Genomic DNA, 20,913 nt, shown 5'->3' on the forward strand with positions numbered 1-20,913 from the left:
AGAGAAGAATAAAGAATGAATTTCTCATTATTTGAATGTTGGATAAACAACAAAGTCCTACTGTAAGGTACAGGGAGCTATATTCAATATCCTGCAATAAACCATAATGGAAAAGAACATGAAAAAGAAATAGATTATATATATATATATGTACATATGTGTGTGTATATATATATATATATTCGTGTGTGTATATGATAACTGAATCCCTTTGCTGTACATCAGGGGTTAACACAACATTGTAGATCAACTGTACTTCAATAAAATTTTTGAATACAAAATAAATTTAACAAGAATACTAGTACTTACCCACAGCCAGAGTTAGAAGATGTTTGTCTGGAGCTTCTAAAGGGGCCTGATCACTAGCATACGTCAAATCTTTCACAAGGCAGAGGAGCAGCAGCCATCCCGTAGAGAAAGGCCAAATGCTTAGCACAGTTGCTGGCTTGTGATCAAATACAGGGACCCCACCCCCCACCCCACCGCCCTCAAAGCACTGACACAGAGATGGCACCATTCTCAGAAAAAAACCACAAAACAACATGAGTCAGGGCGAAGCACCTTGAACTAGACAGAATGGAGTCAGGGAAGGGTATAATGCGGTTCAATTTAACACACCAGAAGAGATAACGAGTGACTGTAAAGGGTGGCTGACCCAGAGTTTATTTCGTGAGCAAATATTTATTGCGTGCCCGTCAGGTGTGAGGGCTAGGGGATGCAGGAGTCAAAAAATGAAACAAAAGAATAGAAATTGTTCCTGAGCCTTACATCACGGTGGTGAGAGACAGATAATAAACAAACTAATATGTAAAAAAATCATAAACATTAATGATGGGTAGGAGATAAGAAAGGGCTTCCCTGGTGGTTCACTGCTAAAGAATCAGCTGCCGATGCAGGACATGCAGGTGTGACCCCTGGGCCAGGAAGATCCCCTGGAGAAGGAAATGGCAACCCACTCCAGTATTCTTGCCTGGAGAATTCCATGGACAGAGGAGCCTGGTGGGGGCTATAGTCCACAGGGTCGCAAAAGAGTCAGACACTCCTTAGAGACTAAATAGCAACCAAGGAGATAAGAGATGGGGGAGGGATGACATTCATCAATATGTTGGTTGAAGAAGGAGCACTTGGGCAAGGACTTAAAGGGAGTGAGGACACTGTGCAATATCAAGGGTAATTCGGTCCAGATAGAGAGCTTCTTGGAGCATCTACGGAACAAACAGAGACCAGCGTGACCTCAGTAGACGGCACCAGTGAGACAAGAACAGAGTCAGGGCCCAAGTCATGCAGGACGGTGACCACATAACTCATTATTCAAAGAGTCAGGGCCCAATTCATGCAGGACGGTGACCACATAATTCATTATTCAAAGAGTCAGGGCCCAATTCATGCATGTACGGTGACCACATAACTCATTATTCAGAATGGGACACCTTTGAGAGTGACATGAGGTAAAAGTCGCTCAGTCGTGTCCGACTCTTTGTGACCCCGTGGACTGTACACCCCATGGGATTCTCCAGGCAAGAATACTGGAGTGGGTAGCCTTTCCCTTCTCCAGGGGATCTTCCCAACCCAGGGATCAAACCCAGGTCTCCCACATTGCAGGCGGATTCTTTACCAGCTGAGCCACAAGGGGAAGCCCTTGGGAGTGAAAGAGAGTACTAAAAATAACTAATATTACATTAATTTTTTAAATGTGTATTTATCGACCAATATTTTTATTTTATCATATTGGTGGACCTAACAACTAATTCTACTCAAAATAAAAATTTCTAGAACATTTCAAAATGTCATATAGCTATGAACATGAAAGCAAAAAATTTTTTAAACTTTTTATATTGATTACTTGAGCATTTTAAAATGGCAGGACTAAATATTCTTGATATATACGTATATGCATATCTTAATTGGCTACTTAGCCATTGTTGTCTTTAACATGGTGATGCTAAAATTTTTCTGAAAAAGTGCCTTTTTTCAACATGATCTTATCTATTTTTACACTTTTTATTAAATTGCAGTCTTCTGTGAAGCTGTTTTATGGCTAATATACCTGAAATTGTTGACACGGTTTCCCCATAGCCCGTAATAATTTTAACTGAGAAGATGCTCCCTGTCTAGGTGTTGATGGACCTCTGTTTGGAGCAGATTGTGCTGAATGGAAGATACTCTCAATCCTATTTTTTATGTTAAAATGTGTAAATATTTCAGCTCCAATGTTTCACACGTGCGGTATTTCTGCCTCCATTCGGTGCAACTTTCTTTGGTATTTTTACAAGACAAAGCTCTTAAATGACGCCTTCTAACATTTCATCACATGTAGATACTGCAAAATCATAGGCCTTCATAATTTCATCCCATTCTGATGGGAATATAAATTTATTCAAGTAAAATCAGGAGGTCCATCAAAGTCCAGATGTTTCCAAAACATGATTTTCCAGTGAGGTCGTTAGAATATCTGAGTGCTCATTTATTGCTTGGTTCATTTCCTCCCAGGTTTTTGTAAGGAGAAATCTGAGCTACTTCCTTTTTGCAAACTTTGTTGCAAGTAATTGCAACTTGTTAAAAAACTTCAAAAGCTGAATTTTCATGCTACATTCGTTAAATAATCTGATTAAATATTTCCAACTGATTTTGCACATAACGTGGCCTACATTGAGGTTGTTTTACAAAGTGACTTTTCAAAGGCTCAGACATTTCTAAAACCCAGTTGATGGCAGGCACTGAATAGAGAAGATGTATACAGCCATGCTAATATATATTTTTAGATTCAACAACACCTTCTGTCACAGAAGTTTTTTAGTTGAGCTATATACACACACACACACACACACACACACACACAGATACCCTGATTGTGTGTGTGTGCACGCATAAGTCGCTCAGGCATGTCTGACTCTTTGTGACCCCATGGACTGTAGCTCCCTAGGCACTTCTGTCCTTGGGATTTCTAAGGCAAGAATACTGGAGTGGGTTGCCATTTCCTTCTCCGCTGATTGTGTGTAAATATATAAAGACTTGGTAAATTTTAACAACCACAGTTTCTATTCTGATTGGTAGAATACCGAAGCTTATTTGGATGCAGTCATGAATTTTGTGCACATCACGACCAGTTCCAACTACCTATCTGCTCCACAGGCTTTTAAGTATGGGGAAAAAACACAAAAATATTGATTTTCCCATTAGGCTGTGCTCCATAAAAATTTCTATTAGTATTATCACCTCCCCCAAAACAACATTGGTCTCCATTCTTGAACTTTTCAACTAAATTTACCATGGCATTAGCAATATCAGATGTTTCATTTTAGACAGAAGAATGAATTTCTAGGTACTTTTCTGTGGTCCTTTGAATGAGCTTTAACAATTAAACCAATTTGGAACTAAAGTTTCTAATTGAGGCCTCTAACTGATTTAATCTGACATTATCTGGTGGCTTGCAAAAGGAGTCAATTAATTATCACTAGTTCACTTTAGTTACAAGCCCAAGAAAACTTAGAATTGAAAATGAGCAAAATTAATTGAGGAGAGTCATTTGATCTGTACGGAAGGTGTATATCACAATGGCGTGTAAACATACTTCCTGCAGCTTCACATACTGAATTGTCATCTGGCACATTCTTCTTAAATGTGCCAGATTCTTCTTAAATTCTTCTCAAAACTACACGTTTCACTGTCACAAGAAAGCTGATGATCGGGACCCCCCTGGTGATCCAGTGGTTAAGGGTCCCTGTCTGCCAAGCAGGGAACACAGGTTCAATCCTTGGTCTGGGAAGACCCCACATGTCTCAGGGCAACTAAACCTGTTCGCCACAAATACTGAGCCAAGTTGCCCCAACTCTTGAAGACTGCACTCCCTACAGCCCATGTTCCTTGACGAGAGAAATCTCGCCAAAACTAGAGAAAAACCGACACACAGCAATGAAGACCCAGCCCAACCAGTAAATAAATAATAAAGCTTTTTTAAAAAGAAGAGATGATGATGGGTGTGTATTCTGCACAAAGTATTTGTTCAACTTTGTTAATATCTACCATCCAACATGGGGGGGAGTAGAAATATCATTGTCAGTTCGAAAACCAGAAGACACAAATATTAGAAAGAAGCATCAAGATCTACTCCAAAAGTTACTATTAGCATAAACAGATCCCACTTAGGGGGCAGACGCTTAACCACTGGACTACCAGAGGAGTCTCAAACATCACCTTTTGGAGACAGTTAAACGTGTAGTTTTGGTTTCAGTTTGGATTTGAGCCAAATGCTGCTGGAAGTGTTCATTACACAATTTAAAAGCATTATCAAATAATAAAACTAACATCTTTAGTATACAATCAGTGACAACACTGCTTTAACAAGAATATTTCGATCACACTGCAGCCTATGGCAAGAGTGCTCAGCCTCGTTTCTTCAGCAAGATGTGTATGACGTTAAGCCGCAGTTTCCCGTATTTCTCTCTGACCCTGAGGAGACTCTCTGCATTTCACAGGTCATCTCACGACCACAGCAGGGCACCAGTGGTGCTATGACAAGTGGCCAGCAGGGGAAAAAATACCTCATCATTTTTCTTGCCGCCGCTCAAAACCAGAGGAGTCAGCAGCCACTGACTGTGGGGCTTGAGCTCTAGCTACGACAGCCAGCACCCAGAGAAGCACCCTTCAAAGGGTGCTGCCAGTTAGGTTTTGTCTTAACAGCATCAGGAAATGAGAGACTAGTAACTGCCATTAGTCCTCTCTTAGATCCTAGACTTCCTTCGTAGTTCAGTTGGCAAAGAATTCACCTACAACGCAGGAGACCGAGGCTCCATCCCTGGGTGGCAAAGATCCCCTGGAGGAGGCAATGGCAACCCACTCCAGGATTCTTGCCTGGAGAATCCCATGGACAGCGGAGCCTGGCTGGCTACAGTCCAGGGGGTCACAGAGTCGATCATGACTTAGCGACTAAACCACATCTATTAGGTCCAGCTATAATTAAAACTGAACATTCAAAAAACAAAGATCATGGCATCCAGTCCCATCATTTCATGGCAAATAGATGGGAAAAAAGTGGAAACAGTGACAGATTTTGTTTTCTTGGGCTCCAAAATCACTGTGTATGGTGACTTCAACCATGAAATTAAGAGACCCTTGCTCCTTGGAAGAAAAGCTATGACAAACCTAAACAGTGTATTAAAAAGCAGAGGCATCATTTTGCTGATAAAGGTCCATATAGTCAAAGTTATGGTTTTTCCCATAGTCATGTACAGATGTGAGAGGTGGACCATAAAGAAGGCTGAGCGCTGAAGAATTGATGCTTTTGAGCTGTGGTGTTGGAGAAGACTCTTGAGAGTCCCTTGGACTGCAAGGAGATCCAACCAGCCCATCCTAAAGGAGATCAGTCCTGGGTGTTCATTGGAGGGACTGATGCTGATGCTAAAGCTCCAATTCTTTGGCCACCTGATTCGAAGAGTGAACTCACTGGCAAAGACCCTTATGCTGGGAAAGATTGAAGGCAGGAGGAGAAGGGGACGACAGAGGACGAGATGGTTGGATGGCATCACCGAGTCAATGGACATGAGTTTGAGCAAGCTCCGGGAGATAGTGAAGGACAGGGAAGCCTGGTGTGCAAAGGGTCAGACACAACTGAGCGACTGAACAACAGCAAGAATAAAATAAGAACTCTATTCACTGCACATGTGTTTCATATACTGTCACATGAGACTGTGAGAGAAGCCATAAGAACCAAGTGAAGGTTTATAATCCACGCTGGTTTACTTTAAAGCTGATACTAATTTTAAAAATTTCACACAAAAAATGGAAAATCTGGGGTAAAAGGTAAAGTCAATAATAGGATGTCAAGAAAATAAGCAAAAACCCAGGTTCTTCCAAGTGAACCAAGAAATATGGTCAGCCCATAAATAAGGTCAGTGTAAAGACTGTGGCTTTTTACTACAAATGAGATGAGAATTCATCGTGGGGTTCTGAGTAGAAGAATGAGGTGATCTGATTCAAGTTTTACAGGATTATCCTGACTGCAAGTTGGAGAATAAATTGCAGGGGGTCAGGTTAGGGGATCAGTTAGGAGTCTATGGCTATACCTCAGAGCTGGAACAGAGACAATGGCCCCCTAGTAAGGAGAGAAATGTGTATCCTGAAAACTGTACAAGCGTAGCTGGAAGGAAGAACAGTTCAAGAGGAAGCCTTCCCACAGGCTCAGACTTCAAGTCTGTGCTACTGGTGATTTCACATAGAGTACAAGGATGAGTCGGAATACCATAGTTCAGGGACTTCCCTGTGGTACAGTGGTTAAGATTCTGCGCTCCCAAGCGGGACACACAGGTTCGATCCCTGGTCGGGGAACTCAGATCCCACGTGCAGAACAGTGTGGCCAAAAAGAAAACAAAGCATCGTTCAGAAACACCAGGTATGAAGAGCATCGTCTTAATTCCTCCTATACTAACCCATTCTCACCAAGTAAGCTTCTAATTATAAAGTAGATGCATGTAGACTTATCCATAGGAAAGGAATACATATATCAGCAAATGTTATTCGTATCTGTTCTACTTGACAGTTTAAATTCTAACCAGAAGTTGATAAATTGGATTTCGGGAGGGGGAGGTTAATTCCTAATCTTTCCTGAGTGTAGTTTTCTTGTGTTGGTTCCCTAGAGCTTACTCACCTCTGGATATACTAATAATCGAATTTCCTAATATATTCAGCAGAAAATAAGAGCTGGAAAATGATGACCCTAAAAAAAGTCATCCTGAGAAGATTTAGCCAAACTGTCACCTGACCTTGCCCAGGTGATATCTGGCCTTATTGAGTGACATTCCAATCAAACTGCAACATGCATGTCTGATACCCAGATGGTGATATCAGAATATCCCAAGTGAATTACAGAATATTCTGCCAGCTCCAGGCCTTCATAAGAAAAAAAAGTTTCCAAAGACTTATTCTTCTATGATGCTTTTCTCAGTGCTCCTCCTCTTTCCAAAAACAACCACCTTTATCATTTTTAAAAAAAATTTAATTTTTAAGGAGGAATTTTTTTCTCTCTCTTGGATATGTGATTCTCCCTTTGCATAATTTTATTTGAGATACAATTAATTTTCAGAAATGCACTCAAATATGTATACCCAAGGTACTTCAATAAATGAAAAGTTACCGGAAAGGGATTCGTGTCATCAGGAATGGAAGGGACCTTTGAAGTCTCAGCAAGGTTACTCTCCTTTCTGGAATGCTGATCCAAGGCGGGAGAAGCTGCCTTGGAGTAGTCATCACTTTCCTGGAAGGTAGAGTGTTCCAGTTCCTCCAACAAGGCATCTGTATCAGCAGATACAAGGGAGTCATGACACGGACTATGAGCATCCTCTAGAATGATTATCCTCTTGAGCATCCCCATTGCGCTGCATTCATCTCTCTCTTCTCATAGGTTAACAGTTAAGTCTAAATTCAGACATCCTCCCTTACGCCTTATTTGACTTCAAGAATACGGCCTATTTTACCAGGAGATGTTTCATGCCCTCTGTATACTGTGGCCTATTTCTTATTTCCCACAGCTGTGCTCAATCGCATAGTCTCACTCTACAGCTTAACTTTCTATATTGCCCCGTATTCACTTTTATCATTGAGAGTGGATCACCCACGAAGATCTCCAATTAGAGAAATGTAAATGGGGATGTCCCTGGGGGCCCAGTGGCTAGGACTCTGCACTCCCGATGCAGGGGGCCTGGTTTCAACCCCTGGTCAGGGAACTAGATCCCACAGGCCGCACTGAAGATCAAAGATTCCACGGGCCGCAGCTAAGACTTGGGACAGCCAAGGAAATAAGCAAATAAATAATTTAAAAAATAAATGTTAAAACATATTTTAAATTATTTATTTTTAATTGGAGGATAATCGCTTTACAATACTGTGTTGTTTTCTGCCATATAGCAGCATGAATCAGCCATAGGTATGACGTATGTTCCCCTCTTGAACCTCCTTCTCACCTCCCTCCCCACCCCACCCCGCTGGGTTGTCACAGAGCAGTGGATTTGAGCTCCCTGCGTCATACAGAGAATTTCCACTGGCCATCTGATTTTACGTATGGTAATATATACGTTTCAATGCCACTCAGCTTTTCCCAGCGTCTCCACCCCCCGCTGTGTCCACACGCATGTTCTCTGTGTCTGCATCTCCTGCTGCCCTGCAAACAGGCTCATCAGTACCGTCTTCCCGTATATGTGTGTTAATATTTGATGTCTATCTTTCTCTTTCTGACTTACTTGGCTCTGTATAATAGACTCTAGGCGTAAATGCTACATATTTTCCTATCAGAAAAATATAAGCAATTATTTTACAGTTTTCCCAAACATACCAACCAGTACAGTAAAACTGATTCTTAATCCTGATATTTTTTTTCCTTATATCCCCAGCACGTAACAAAATTCTCAAAGTATTGCGGGGAGTATGGGGAGAAAAATGGATTGATTGGAAACATACTGCAAAATCGAACAAGATGCTGCAGTCCAAACAGTTGAAATCTGTTTCCCTGTAGTTTTCTTAGGAGAAACCAACGGACTTTCTTGTATGAGTATTTCACTATCAACTTTCTGTTTTCAGGAAATTAATATTAATAATTAATAAAGTTAACAAGGAAATATATTTATTTATATTATTTATATAAATATAAATTAAATATAATATTAATACAATAAATGATATATAATAGTTATATATTTATATATTAGTCATCCTAAGTATAAGTATTGTCCTTATTTTGTAGATTAAGAAAGAGGAAAATATCTTGTTTAAGGTCACACTGCTACTGGGCGCCAGCTGATGTCTCAGAGGGTAAAGAGTCCTCCTGCCAATGCAGGAGATTCAGGATATGTAGCTTCAATCCCTGGATCGGGAAGATCCCCTGGAGTAGGAAATGGCAACCCAGGCCAGTATTCTCGCCTGGAGAATCCCATGGACAGAGGAGCCTGGTGGGCTACAGTCCACACGGTTGCAAAGGGTCAGACACGACGGAGCGACTAAGCACTCAGTCTACTGAATGCAGAACCTGGCTGATCCTGAACTATCTGATCCCTGACGTCTGCAGGTCAGAAAGGCCAGACCTCTTTCCCATGCAGATTCTCTGGGTCATCTTTGCAGGACACGTGCTTCTCTGAGACTGTTTTCTCATCCACATAATGAAGCAATTCTATCACAAGAGTATTTTTTAAATTGCAGATTCACACCCAGGGGTGAAACTCCTGTGAATTTCTTACCAGAGACTGTAGTGTTTTAAACTTTACAAAACACTGGATTATATTATTCCTAAGGCTCTGCCTAGGTCTGAAGTCTTCAGATGAGGAAAATGAACTTTACAGGTCATTAAAAAATGAATTTAAATTTCTGATGTTGGGGGATGGGTATTTCTTAATGGTGTAAGAAAAGATCTGATCATTTTTTACAAATGAAATCTTCTACAGCTCTTTCTCAAGCATCCATCTCACAAATACATTGAATTGTATGGATCATTTTGGAGATAAAGAAACTGAGCTAAACTCTTCAGGGCTAATGATCCTTCAACAAATAAGCTTTAGTGGAAAAGAAGAGACAGAGGGGGACCAAGAGGTTAAAAAAGATTCAAGAGATTTTTAACTGATTCAGTGGATGAACTTTAAATAAACAAGCAAGAACCACCAAAAAAGAGAATTAGAAATAGTAAACAGTGATTGAAAATTCAATAAGTGGTAAGCACTGTTAATGTAACTCAGGTTTGACAAGGATATTTGATAATATGGTCAGTCAGTCAGTTCAGTTCAGTTGCTCAGTTGTGTCCAACTCTTTGCGACCCCACGAATAGCAGCACGCCAGGCCTCTCTGTCACCAACTCCCGGAGCTTACTCAAACTCATGCCCATCAAGTCCTAGATGCCATCCAGCCATCTCATCCTCTGTCGTCCCCTTCTCCTCCTGCCCCCAATCCCTCCCAGCATCAGGGTCTTTTCCAGTGAGTCAACTCTTTGTCTGAGGTGGCCAAAGTATTGGAGTTTCAGCTTCAACATCAGTCCTTCCAATGAACACCCAGGACTGATCTCCTTGAGGATGGACTGGTTGGATCTCCTTGCAGTCCAAGGGACTCTCAAGAGTCTTCTCCAACACCATAGATAATATTGTAGCTTCTGTTAGTATTTTAGGTGTGATAATGGTATTTCATGACGTTAAGGAATTATGAGTAAGAATTTTATGGATATGATGATATGGTTACTTGTATAATGATATATATATATGTTTATAGATGAAATCTTACAATGCCTGAAATTGCCTTAAAATAATCTAGGAGTAGAAGGAATGGGTGGATGTACCAATGAAATAAGATTGACCAAGAGTTGTTAACTGTTTAAGGTGACTCAGGGGTACATCAGATTTCTTTAAGTATTTTTTTTTTCCTCTTGTAAATTTTAAAATTCTCTATAATGAAAGGGTAGAAATAGAAAATAAAACTTTTTCTCTCAGACCGAATGCCAAATTTCTGAGTTCCATATCTTTATTCTGTAGCCCTCTATTAAGATACAATTTCTTTCTTTCCTTTTTCCTAAGCTTTGTTCCAAACAGAAGTCATGGTTCCTCTTGGATTCAAAATAAAAAGGCATTTACAATAAAGATGAGGGGAGAGGGAAGACCCTCTACAAGAGAAGCAAACCATACCCCTAAAGGTAGAAGGTTAACCTTACAAGCACCAGCTAACCAGAGTTTCTAAAACTCCTTTCTGGGTCATGAGTTAACAGGCCTTTCTCTTCCTGTTTCCTATGCATATACATATCACCAGCACTCTGAGATTATCTTCTCTTTTGGTCAGATTCTGTAATCTGAAGATGACTAATTTCAGAGGATGAGATGATTGGATGACATCACTGACTCAATGGAGATGAGTTTGAGTAAACTCAGGAAGGCCTGGCGTGCTGCAGTCAATGGGGTCACAAAGAGTCGGACACGACTGAGCGACTGAAGTGAGCTGAACTGAACTGAATTTCAGTATGACAAATATGGGATTACTGGTGCGGGGTTTGGGGTATTAGACTGAAAACTCTACCATCCATTTTTATAGCCCTTTGTCTGAGGAAATCAAACAATGTCAACATTCACAGGAAAATAATTAAGGGAGGTCTCTTGAGGGTCTCACTGGATTGTAATGAGTTCATTCAGAGCCACAGTTTGCTCCTGGTTCCCCCTTATGTAGCATCCTCCCATAATGAGGGTTTGGGTGAGACTTCCTGAGTGGACATAAACTACCCACCTTGGAGGCAGTACTGCCAAGAGGAAATACTGGCCCACTGGGCTGACTTGTCCTCCCCACTATTTCCCCACATTGCAGAAGACAGAGCCACCCTAAGTCTTTCAGGTGGATATTGAGCTGACGACTATCTGACGAAGTGACTGAGGTGCAGTTGTTAACAGCCTGATGAGGTTCGGCCACCTGGATAACACACATGAATGGATGTTACCTTCCAGGCCACTCGGTAGTTTCTGTGTTTCTGGACCAAATTTCTCCGCCATTCATCCTGCTGAGGAAATGTAAAACTGTGCCAATCTATTTGTTTTAATCTTTTAATTATCTGGGTTGTCCTATTGGCTGGAACACCAGGGCCAACAGACTTCTAAAAGGAGAACACCTTGTCATTTAATCAGGTTTTGGTTTAGTCATTTAGTCAGGTGTTCCTATGAGGGACACTGAACAGTTATTTTGTTTTTTTGATTCCTTATTTGAAAAAAAAGAAGTGGATAATACCTATTTCAGAGGGTTGTTTGGAACACTAAAATGATTAACATATAAAAATGTATAGTTTCAGCTTAAGTCACTGAATAAGGATTAGTTCCCTTTCCAATGACTACATGAAAGCTATCTCTCTCTCTCTCTTTAGTTGCTCCATCGTGTCTGACTCTTGCGACCCCATGGACCATAGCCCGCCAGGCTCCTCTGTCCATGGGATTCTCCAGGCAAGAATCCTGGAGTGGGTTCCCATTTTCTTCTCCATGAAAGCCATGATGTATCCCTAAAAAAGCAGAGCTGGATTCAGGTGGAACTCAGCCAAAAACGTGAATCTCGCCAACCCTCACAGAAGGAAAGAATTGGGATTCTACCCCACATTCAAAATATATTATACTCCACATGTTAAAATAGACTTTACTTCCAAAGCAGTTCACATTTGAATATTAAACACCCCTTTCCTCTCCATGAACACCTCTTCCCTTCGGTAACTTGCCTTTCTTCCTTCCTCTCCTCCTCTAGCTCTCAAAACACGTTTTAAAAAAAAGACAATATAGTGAGATTTTTTTTTCGTTGCTGCCACTTGCACTTTTGACATACAACCACCCAAGACACCACGGAATTATACAGCTTGGACACTGGGTAAAGTTTAGTGACTCAGTGTTCATAAGCACGATGGCAACAAAAACTGGCAAAGGATATGGCATGAGGCCCGAGAATGACAAGCCTGACGGCACGCCCAAGGTTTAAAATCAGGGATCTCTCCGAGCAATGCGGCCCACAGCTTCAGCGCTGGTTTCAGTTGCTTTGGAGTGGAAGGAGGTATCATATGTGCAGGCCACGGTCATCTGTTCCTTCAGAGCTGCTCTCAGTAAAAAGCTTAGCAATGAAAGCACTGGAGTGACAGTGCTGTGTCTTCTTGATTTAATGCTCGACGATGGAACAAATAAAACACTCTGGCCTTTCTCCACCCTTTGCGGATGCCTCATTCTCATACTTCTAGTCCATTTCTTCTCCTCGTAACACCCTTTAACCAATCCCCCCTATTTTTTTTCCTCCCCAAATCACATCTCTGAACTTACCAACTCTGACCCCCCTATGATCTCCTCGCAGCCCCCCAAGGAGCAAAAACGCTCCTCACAAAATCACAATTTCAAGCACAATTCAGTTCAAAAGTATTTGTGCAGAGTTTACTCTGTGGTTAGTACCAAATTCTTTGCCTATTGTGCCTCTAAAAACAGCGAACCCATAGTTCCCCAAAATAACATAGTTCCTCATGCTTCACTCTTGATTGGCCTGAGGTCAGGAAAGCAGTGAAAATAAAATCTTCCAACACTATACTCCATCTGGCTAGAAGTACACCCCACCACACATGGAGATGACAGCCAAGTCTTCAATCCCTTCTGAGTTGCTCCTCCAAGAAGCTCCTCACTCACCCAGTTCTTCCATTGTCTCACACCCAAGATGCCCTGGTACCACACACAGGCTGTAGAGCACTGCGTTGGCATATGCTGGAGAAGAGGACCGCAAAGGAACTGAATGAGCCAGTGTGAAGCAGCCTCTATAACCCTTTTTGGTTCCTGTATTTGCTTAGCACTTCCTCTCTTTTGATGAGTTTTTTTTTTTTTTTCCTTTTTTTTAAGTCAGAGTTTTAAAAAATGAGACGTAGAAAGATGGGTTGTTGGATTTGAGTTCTGGTTGTGCACTGGCCAAGATAATAAGAAGCAAAATTAATTTTGAAAAATTTGAGAACCTACTATGCACCTGGATTTATCTTGAATTCATGGGAATGGCAGATTTGCATTTGTGTTTTTTCCCCAGAGTGGGTAGGGTAGCCTGCTGTGACTGCGTGAAAGATTCAGATTTTTTTTTTTTTTTCCTGTGAAAGACCATGGAAGCATTATCTCCTTCATAAAATTTCCATCAGAGTTAACTAGCACTCAATTCATTTTGCTGTCTTTATTTACCCAATTATCCAGAAATTACGCTTCCTTGCTTTTCTAAAGAGATCATTAACCCATTGAAGGCAGAACAGGATTCTCTGGACCAGGCTTACAGCTGGATTCTCGGGCCAGGTTTATTTCAGTGGTTTAAAATGCAATCATACAGAGGTGTCATGAAGAATGAAGCTGGAAGATTTGACACCAGGCTCTAACGGCAGATGTTTCCATCATAAACACTTGCTGTCCAGTTAAATGGCCTTCATTTCTCTCAAAAGTGACACTGGGGTCAACTTTCCGTTTTTTGGCTCCTGGGATTTTATTCACCTCGATTAAAATAAAGCAATTTCAAAAGGTCTGCTATAAGGTGGCAGTACATAAAGAACTAAAACTATGGTCCTGTGAAATAGATATTATCCCCATTTTTACCAGTAGTGACATAGAAATTTGCTAAAGTTAACATAATTAGTAGGTAGCTTTGCTACTTACTATAATACATATAATACAAATAATGTCAAAGCCTGTATTCTTTCCTCTACAACCCAGTGTTTTTTAAAGGTTAACTGAAAGGAATCACTCATTCTCCATTCCTTTGTGACTTTTAAACTTTTTTTATTTTTTAATGTAAAGGAGATCCTACCTCTGCATTACTTTTCGCAGCCATTGGATGTCAGCGTCATTCCAAAAGTCTGCTCACAGCAAACACAGCTTTGAAAAACTCCCACCCACACTATGCCAGTTTTTACAACTGAAATGCCTTTAGCCCCAATCAAAGTGCAAAACACTCCACAGAGAAGATGAACATTTGCCCAATTTGAAGTGGTAACTAAGCCAAAACCCTGGAAGGAAAAAGGCTCTTCAGCACTTGGCTTGCAAAATATTGGACTCCATCTGCACTTTAACTAAATGATTCATGTGAAATGTAGAATTAGATTCTGAGAGCTTGTTTCCAGCCACTCACTTTGGAGACTTTAAACCCCGGGTGCTTTCGTTTCCGGGACTGAGAAGCATTCCTGCAGATCGCTCTTTAATTATATAGAGGAAAGGATAAAAAAAGGCGGGGGGGGCGGGGCGGGTAAGCAATGCAAAAAGCTCAGAGCCATCACCAAAGGCAACTTGGAGATCAGCAAACGGAAACTCCCGTTTGATGCATTAGAGTCATTTAGCTGCACACGCTGGTGGAAAGAAAAGAAAATTCTGACAAAGCTGCTGTTCCGACCGTGCTTCCTGTGTAGCACCGACATCTTAAAACCGCAGAAGCAGATGGTTTCGGGGTGGGGAGTGGCGGCAGGTGGTGCTGGTGATGGTGGTGGTGTGGAGCCTTCAGTTATCTGGGGAGGTCACAAAGTCACGCTAACCATGCTTCACCACCCTTCCTTCCAACCCAGGGGGCGCGGCCAAGCCTAAGCAGCGGGTGCCAGTCCTCAGCCCTGATATCCAGGGGAAAGAAAGCAATTCCACAAGTCTTTGCACAAAGTTTTATTAAGCATCAGATGAGAGGCAGGGATTGTGCCAGACCCACTAAGAGCCGACGGCACCAAAGTCAACCCCTGACCTCGAGACGCGCATAGAAGACGGGATAATGCAGGAGATGTATGTGAACGCTAGCCGGTCCCTGCGGCGGCGCAGTCTAACCAAAGGTGAGGGCTACTGCGTGGCACCCTGACATGGTTCGCCAACACCAAGCGAAAAGTGACGGGAAACTCTGCCAGGAGACTCCAACCAGCGACTGGCTTGGTAGGCGTACCCGGATGCGGGCGGGCGCCCAGGCCCAACCCGGAAACGCCGCCTCCCGGAAGTGCTAATTCGAACTGACAGGACAGTCGACTACCTCTCCCAGCGCGCAACAGTCAAAGCCTCCCAGCATCCTCTCCGCCTCGGGGTTCCCATCTGTCTTCCGAAGGCTCAGGGGGAAGCGGAACTTCACTTCCCAGGATGCCTCGAGGAGAGCCGACTACGCGCATGCGCCAGAAGGCGGGTCCTCCTTGACCTCACGACCCCACCTCTGTTCCACCGCCGCCATTTTTTCAGAGACTTTCATCCGGCGGCCGACGGGGCTTTTTTTCTTAAAGGAGAAGCGACAGCTCAAAAAAAAAAAAAAATTTCCCCCCTTCTTCCCCGCAAGACCTCGCGGCGCTGGGGACAGAAAGGCCACAGACAGGAAAGTGGGGCCGGGGTGGAGGCGGAAGGACGCCGAGGCTCCCTCCGCGGCTTAAGGGAGAAGGATAGAAAGCCCTTGTGGCGTTAGTGGCTCCGTAGGGCGGCAGGTGCGCGCGCAGCCAGCCCAGGGTGCGCGCGAGGCGGGGAAGGAGGTGCGTTTCCTACCCGCCCCCTCGCGAGGCCTGCCCCTCCCACTGCCCCGGGCGCGCGTTGAGCTCGGAGGTGGGGGAAAAAAAAAGGTCACTTTGGGATTGTCGCGAGACGCAGCCGTTTAACGGTGAGAACGGGTGCGCGGGGAAGGAAACCTCGCGCGCTCCCTTGGAGCCGTTTCCTGATTGGTGGAAGGCCGGGGTGGGGGTGGGCGGAAGCCCAGGACGCCGCGACGTGAAAGCCCGCGAGGGGCGGGGCCAAGGAGCCGCTCCTTCCCCCTGATTGGCCCGCTGCGCGCCTGTGGCGGGCGCGCGCGCGCGCCGCCAGCGGTACCGGCCCTTGAGTGGCAGGGGGCGGGGGGGGCGCCCTCGGAGCCGGGCGGAGGGGAGGGGGGAGAGAGGCGCGCAGAGTGAGTGAGCCGGCCGCTCCGGGGGGCGGGGGGAGCAGCGCCGCGGCCGCCGCCGCCGCCGCCGCCTCCGCCGCCGGGACCAGGGGGTGGGGGGGCGGACGCGTCCCGATGCCGGGGGAGACGGAAGAGCCGCGACCCCCGGAGCGGCAGGACCAGGGAGGGGGGCCGGCGGCGGCGGAGCCCCAGCCACAGCCCCCTGAGGCGGCGGCGGCGGCGGCGGCGCCCGCGGGGGCCCCCAGCAGCCGCGTGCTGAGGGGAGGCCGGGACCGGGGCCGCGCCGCCGCGGCCGCCGCCGCCGCCGTGTCCCGCCGGAGGAAGGCCGAGTACCCGCGCCGGCGGAGGAGCAGCCCCAGCGCCAGGCCCGCCGACGCCCCAGGGCAGCCGGCCCAGGCCGCGAAGCCGCCGTCCCCGGCCCAGGGCAAGAGGAGCCCGCGCCTGCTGTGAGTAACGCCGTCTCCGCGGCGGTGGGAGCGACCCCCCTCCGCCCGCGCGCAGCCCTCGCGGCTCCCGTAGCGGCAGCCCCACGTGACGCGCCGCCGCTCTGCCCCCTGCAGGCCGGCTCGGCGCTCCCCCGCCTGCCTGCCTCCTCCCTCCCGCCTCAGCGGCCCCCGCCGCCGGTCTGCCAGCGGCCCCCGCGGGGCGCGCGTCTGCCGCCCGGCCCCGCTGTCCCGGGCTGTCCGCGCGCCCTTCGTCCGCCGGCCCCTTCCCCCGCGCGGCGGTCTCCGCTTTTACGGCGCGTCCCCTTTGGGAAACGGGCGGCGGGGGCTTGGATCTCAGCGCGCAGGATGAGGTCGTTCCCCCACCTTTCCCACCTGATCAACCTCAGTTGTACTAGGATCGTTATGCAGTTTGTTTGGGTTTTTTTTTTCAAACGTACTAAATTTTCACATTACTTTTCACTCGATTTTTGAAAAAGAACTTATTAGTAGGATAAAAACATGGCTTGCCAATTTTAATTAAGTGTAGGTTCTGAAATGCGGTTTTTTTTTTTTTTGACGAGTGTCAAAAACAAGAACTTTATTTCCTATGTATCATGCTTTGTATTAAGTGCTGCACTTAAGTCTCACAAACTCATCTCATTGAGCTTAACATTATCTCCTATAGATAATAAAACTGAGGCACACACAATTGTGTGTTTTGAATATGTTTTAATATAGGGACTTCGTCCTTAAAATTTTGAATAATATGAAAGGAATTCTTTCATCCCCGAGAGGTCATAGAGGAACCAAGATGACCAGGAATCTATATATTTTTTAAGTTTTTCATTAAAATGTTTCTGTGCCTACACGTGTTTGTGAATTGTAGAAATGAAGCGCATTAGCCAAGGAATTCGTTGAAGACTTTTGTGTCTTTTGGACTTTCAAGTGGAAAAAAAAAAGTAAAAGCAGGAAAAATTGAAGGTGCGGGGAGAAATCAGTTTTAAATGCCCCCGGCTGCCGCCGCCACCCTACCTCCCCAGTAGAGATCCTGACAATATTTGGCTTACACAGGCCCGGTCAATTTAAAATTTGAAACACACCTATTCCAAAATTAAGAGTGAAGTCTGTGACCTTGGCATACATGTCTTGGAAGACTCTCAGAAAGAAAGAACATTCAAAGGTATATTGTGTTTTAGATGTGCTTTCAAAGTATTGGATGTTATTTGATTAACATGTGTCTCCGCTAGTAAAGTGGAGAAGGAAATGGCAACCCACTCCGGTATTCTTGCCTGGGACATCCCATGGACAGAGGAGCCTGGTGGGCTACAGTCCATGGGGTTGCAAAGAGTCGGACACGACTGAGCGACTTCACTTTTCTTTCAGCTGGTAAAGAATCCGCCCGCAATGCGGGAGACCTGGATTCGATCCCTGGGTTGGGAAGATCCCCTGGAGACGGGAAAGAAGGCTACCCACTCCTGTATTCTGGCCTGGGGGTTTCTCCATGGAGTCGCAAAGAGTCGGACAGTTGAGCGACTTTCACCAATTAACATAATTTAGAGAATTGTGTAAATTAAATTTCTGTGGACAACAAAAATCTGTACTTATAAATGATTGAGCTGCAGTTAGGATTCGATTAATAATTGCTGTAAATGAATTTCATAGACGCAAAAAATTTAAACAGTATTTACTGTCATAAATTTGAAAAGATATGTCATTGGCCTTATTTGGATATAAATTCCTTGGACAAGTTAAACTGCTTGTGCCTCAGTTTTATTATCTATAGAAGATAATGTTAAGCTCAATGAGATGAGTTTGTGAGACTTAAGTGCAGCACTTAATGCAAAGCATGATACGTAGGAAATACTGAAAGTTTTTGTTTGGAGCAGTGATATGCTACCTATTATATACCTCTACTATATATAGTTATGTAGTAGTATACAGTGTAGTAGTATATAGTATATAGTATACAGTAGTATAGTTGTGTACTGTATACAGTAGAGGTATAACTACTGTGTAGTGGAGTTTTTCATGTAAATTCTGCCAAATTGGATTTTTACTTTTTTCTATATCCATACACAGGAAGGTTAATAAATTTTTAAAATTTATTTTAAATTTATTTAATTTATTTAAATTTATTTAATTTATTTTAAATTTATTTTAAAATTTCCTTCCATTTTCATCTACTCATTTGAAAGTTATATATAGCTATATCTCCTTAGCACCTTTCCCTCCCACTGATTGATCAGTTTTACTTAGAGAAAATCTCTTAAGTGTTAGTTTTACCAGCTCTCATGGTTTATTATGTTCCCTAACTTCTGTCAAAAAAGTACTGAGTCTTTATTTCCACAATGTAAATGTTAACAGCAGTTGAACTTGGATAAGGATGATTTAATTAAATCCCTTCAATTTTTTTCTCCCCAGTATTCCTTGTGGGGAGGAAAGAAAAGTCTTGATTCTTAAAAGTCCCTCTCTCTCACATCCAGTATCATAAAAGGTTATAGTGTTCTTTTAGCCTCAGAACTATTTCTTAACTGTATGTTTTAAATTATGCAGTTTTGATTGGATTGTTTGATAATTTGTCACTTTAATAATTTTTTTGTTACACGTTTTCAATTTACTACATACTCTGAAAATCAAAGAACTCCTAAAGCATTTCAGCTCAGTAAACCTTGATTAAGCAAATAATTGGGTCTGGTAGTGTGCTGAGCCAGGATTTATAAAGAAAAGTGAGACATGGATTTCAGTAAAGGGGGTAGATGCATTGAGTAGTGGAGGTTTGTCACATGTATGCACGGTTTACAGATTTTCAGAGCGATAAATTTTAAAAATTGAGAAACTTTACCCTTTAAGACATTTCAGGTTTTGAAATGTCTGATCATTGAACCCTGGTCAGGTGCCTTGTGACCTTCATTGAGCTCTGTTTCCAAATAACATTTCTCCCAATAAATTCCCAGTAATCAACTGTTTAACCTACTTTTGTTTCTTGATCAAGGAAACAGCAAAGTGACTTGAACAGTAGCTTCAAGTGTCAGTAAATAGACTTGAATTGATAGTAATCTCTTCCTCTTACAAGGCAAAATAGAAAAAAGCATTGCTTTTTACTGCTTACTAAGTGAACTTGGGCAAGTCACTTAACCTCCTTGAATATGCTTCTTCATCTTTAGCTGATAATTTATGATTTGTGGAATGAGCTTTACAGTTAATGGCAATTACTGTTTTTATAAACTTTCCTAATCTTATAACAATTTTTCTGTTTGCATTGACATACTCAGAAATTAATGAAAAGAATAGGAACTCTTTGTGAAGGAGAATAAAAAGAATTTTCCAGGGAATGTGCTCAAGCAAAAGACATTAAGTTAAATCTATAATCATTTTAAATTAAAAGCTTAAAAGCTAATAGTAAGGAAAGATAAACCAAATCTGAAGAAAGGTTATATATTAGTACTAAGAATTAGGCTCTTATTTGCTGTATTTTAGCCAATAAATTCCAGAGTTAAGTTTCTTATGCTTCAAATGCAGATGTTTATACCCTCATCTAACTTAAAAATGTGTAAGTATCTATGTATGGGTATATACAGGTATCTGTGTATACACACACACACTCCAGCTTATTTCTGATTTAGAAGTTAAAACATCCATTCTCTACTAATAGGGTAACACTATAATTGTTAAAATAAGATTACTTTAAATGCAGAAGGCTTATTTTCTTCCTACTGTGTGATACTAAGTTCTTTGATTATCTGATGCATTTCAAAATTTAATACTTACTTTTTTTTTTTTTTAATTTCTCACTTAGCTGTTGAGAAAAGCTCTTCTTTCCTCACCGTAAGGAATATAGGAATATAGGCTAAAACAGTATTCTTAGTGGTAAACCTACAGGTTCAGATGGGTTACAAATGAAACAAATACTGCAATTTTCCAGTATGTGGAATTCCATTTGGGGTTTGTTTTCTTGCAGAAAGTAAAATGGTAGTAAGCCTTTGCTTCACACTTTCTTTTTGTAAGGAGAAAGTGATGGTCATGATAGTGAGAATGAAGAGGCAGTAATAGTCCGAAGTGGGAAAAATTCTGGATTCTGTGGCTCTTTGGAGAAGGCTTCAATTGTATAAGCCCGAAATCCTGAGTTTTC

At 43.0% G+C, this 20,913-nt stretch overlaps 2 protein-coding genes across 8 annotated transcripts in view; one reads left to right on the forward strand and one right to left on the reverse strand.

Moving 5' to 3' along the window:
- The window catches only part of LPXN (leupaxin), a 38,441-nt gene extending 25,181 nt beyond the window's left edge, over positions 1–13,260 (reverse strand). For all 6 annotated transcript variants that reach the window (XM_043482258.1, XM_043482256.1, XM_043482254.1 and 3 more), the window contains exons 1-2: positions 13,143–13,260; positions 7,130–7,287 (exon numbers count right to left, since the gene is read on the reverse strand). In XM_043482258.1, the coding sequence (XP_043338193.1) occupies positions 7,130–7,287; positions 13,143–13,214 (230 nt within the window). In that variant the 5' untranslated portion in view covers positions 13,215–13,260. The remainder of the gene's footprint in view (positions 1–7,129; positions 7,288–13,142) is intronic.
- Positions 13,261–16,340: 3,080 nt separating this feature from the next.
- The window catches only part of ZFP91 (ZFP91 zinc finger protein, atypical E3 ubiquitin ligase), a 35,735-nt gene continuing 31,162 nt past the window's right edge, over positions 16,341–20,913 (forward strand). Inside the window, exon 1 of one of the 2 annotated variants that reach the window (XM_043481213.1) lies at positions 16,341–16,805. In XM_043481213.1, coding sequence (XP_043337148.1) covers positions 16,474–16,805 — 332 coding nt within the window. In that variant the 5' untranslated portion in view covers positions 16,341–16,473. The remainder of the gene's footprint in view (positions 16,806–20,913) is intronic. The other variant, XM_043481214.1, reaches the window with a different exon arrangement.

Source organism: Cervus canadensis, chromosome 11 (assembly GCF_019320065.1).
Source record: "Cervus canadensis isolate Bull #8, Minnesota chromosome 11, ASM1932006v1, whole genome shotgun sequence".
In the NCBI taxonomy this organism is placed as follows: domain Eukaryota; kingdom Metazoa; phylum Chordata; class Mammalia; order Artiodactyla; family Cervidae; genus Cervus; species Cervus canadensis.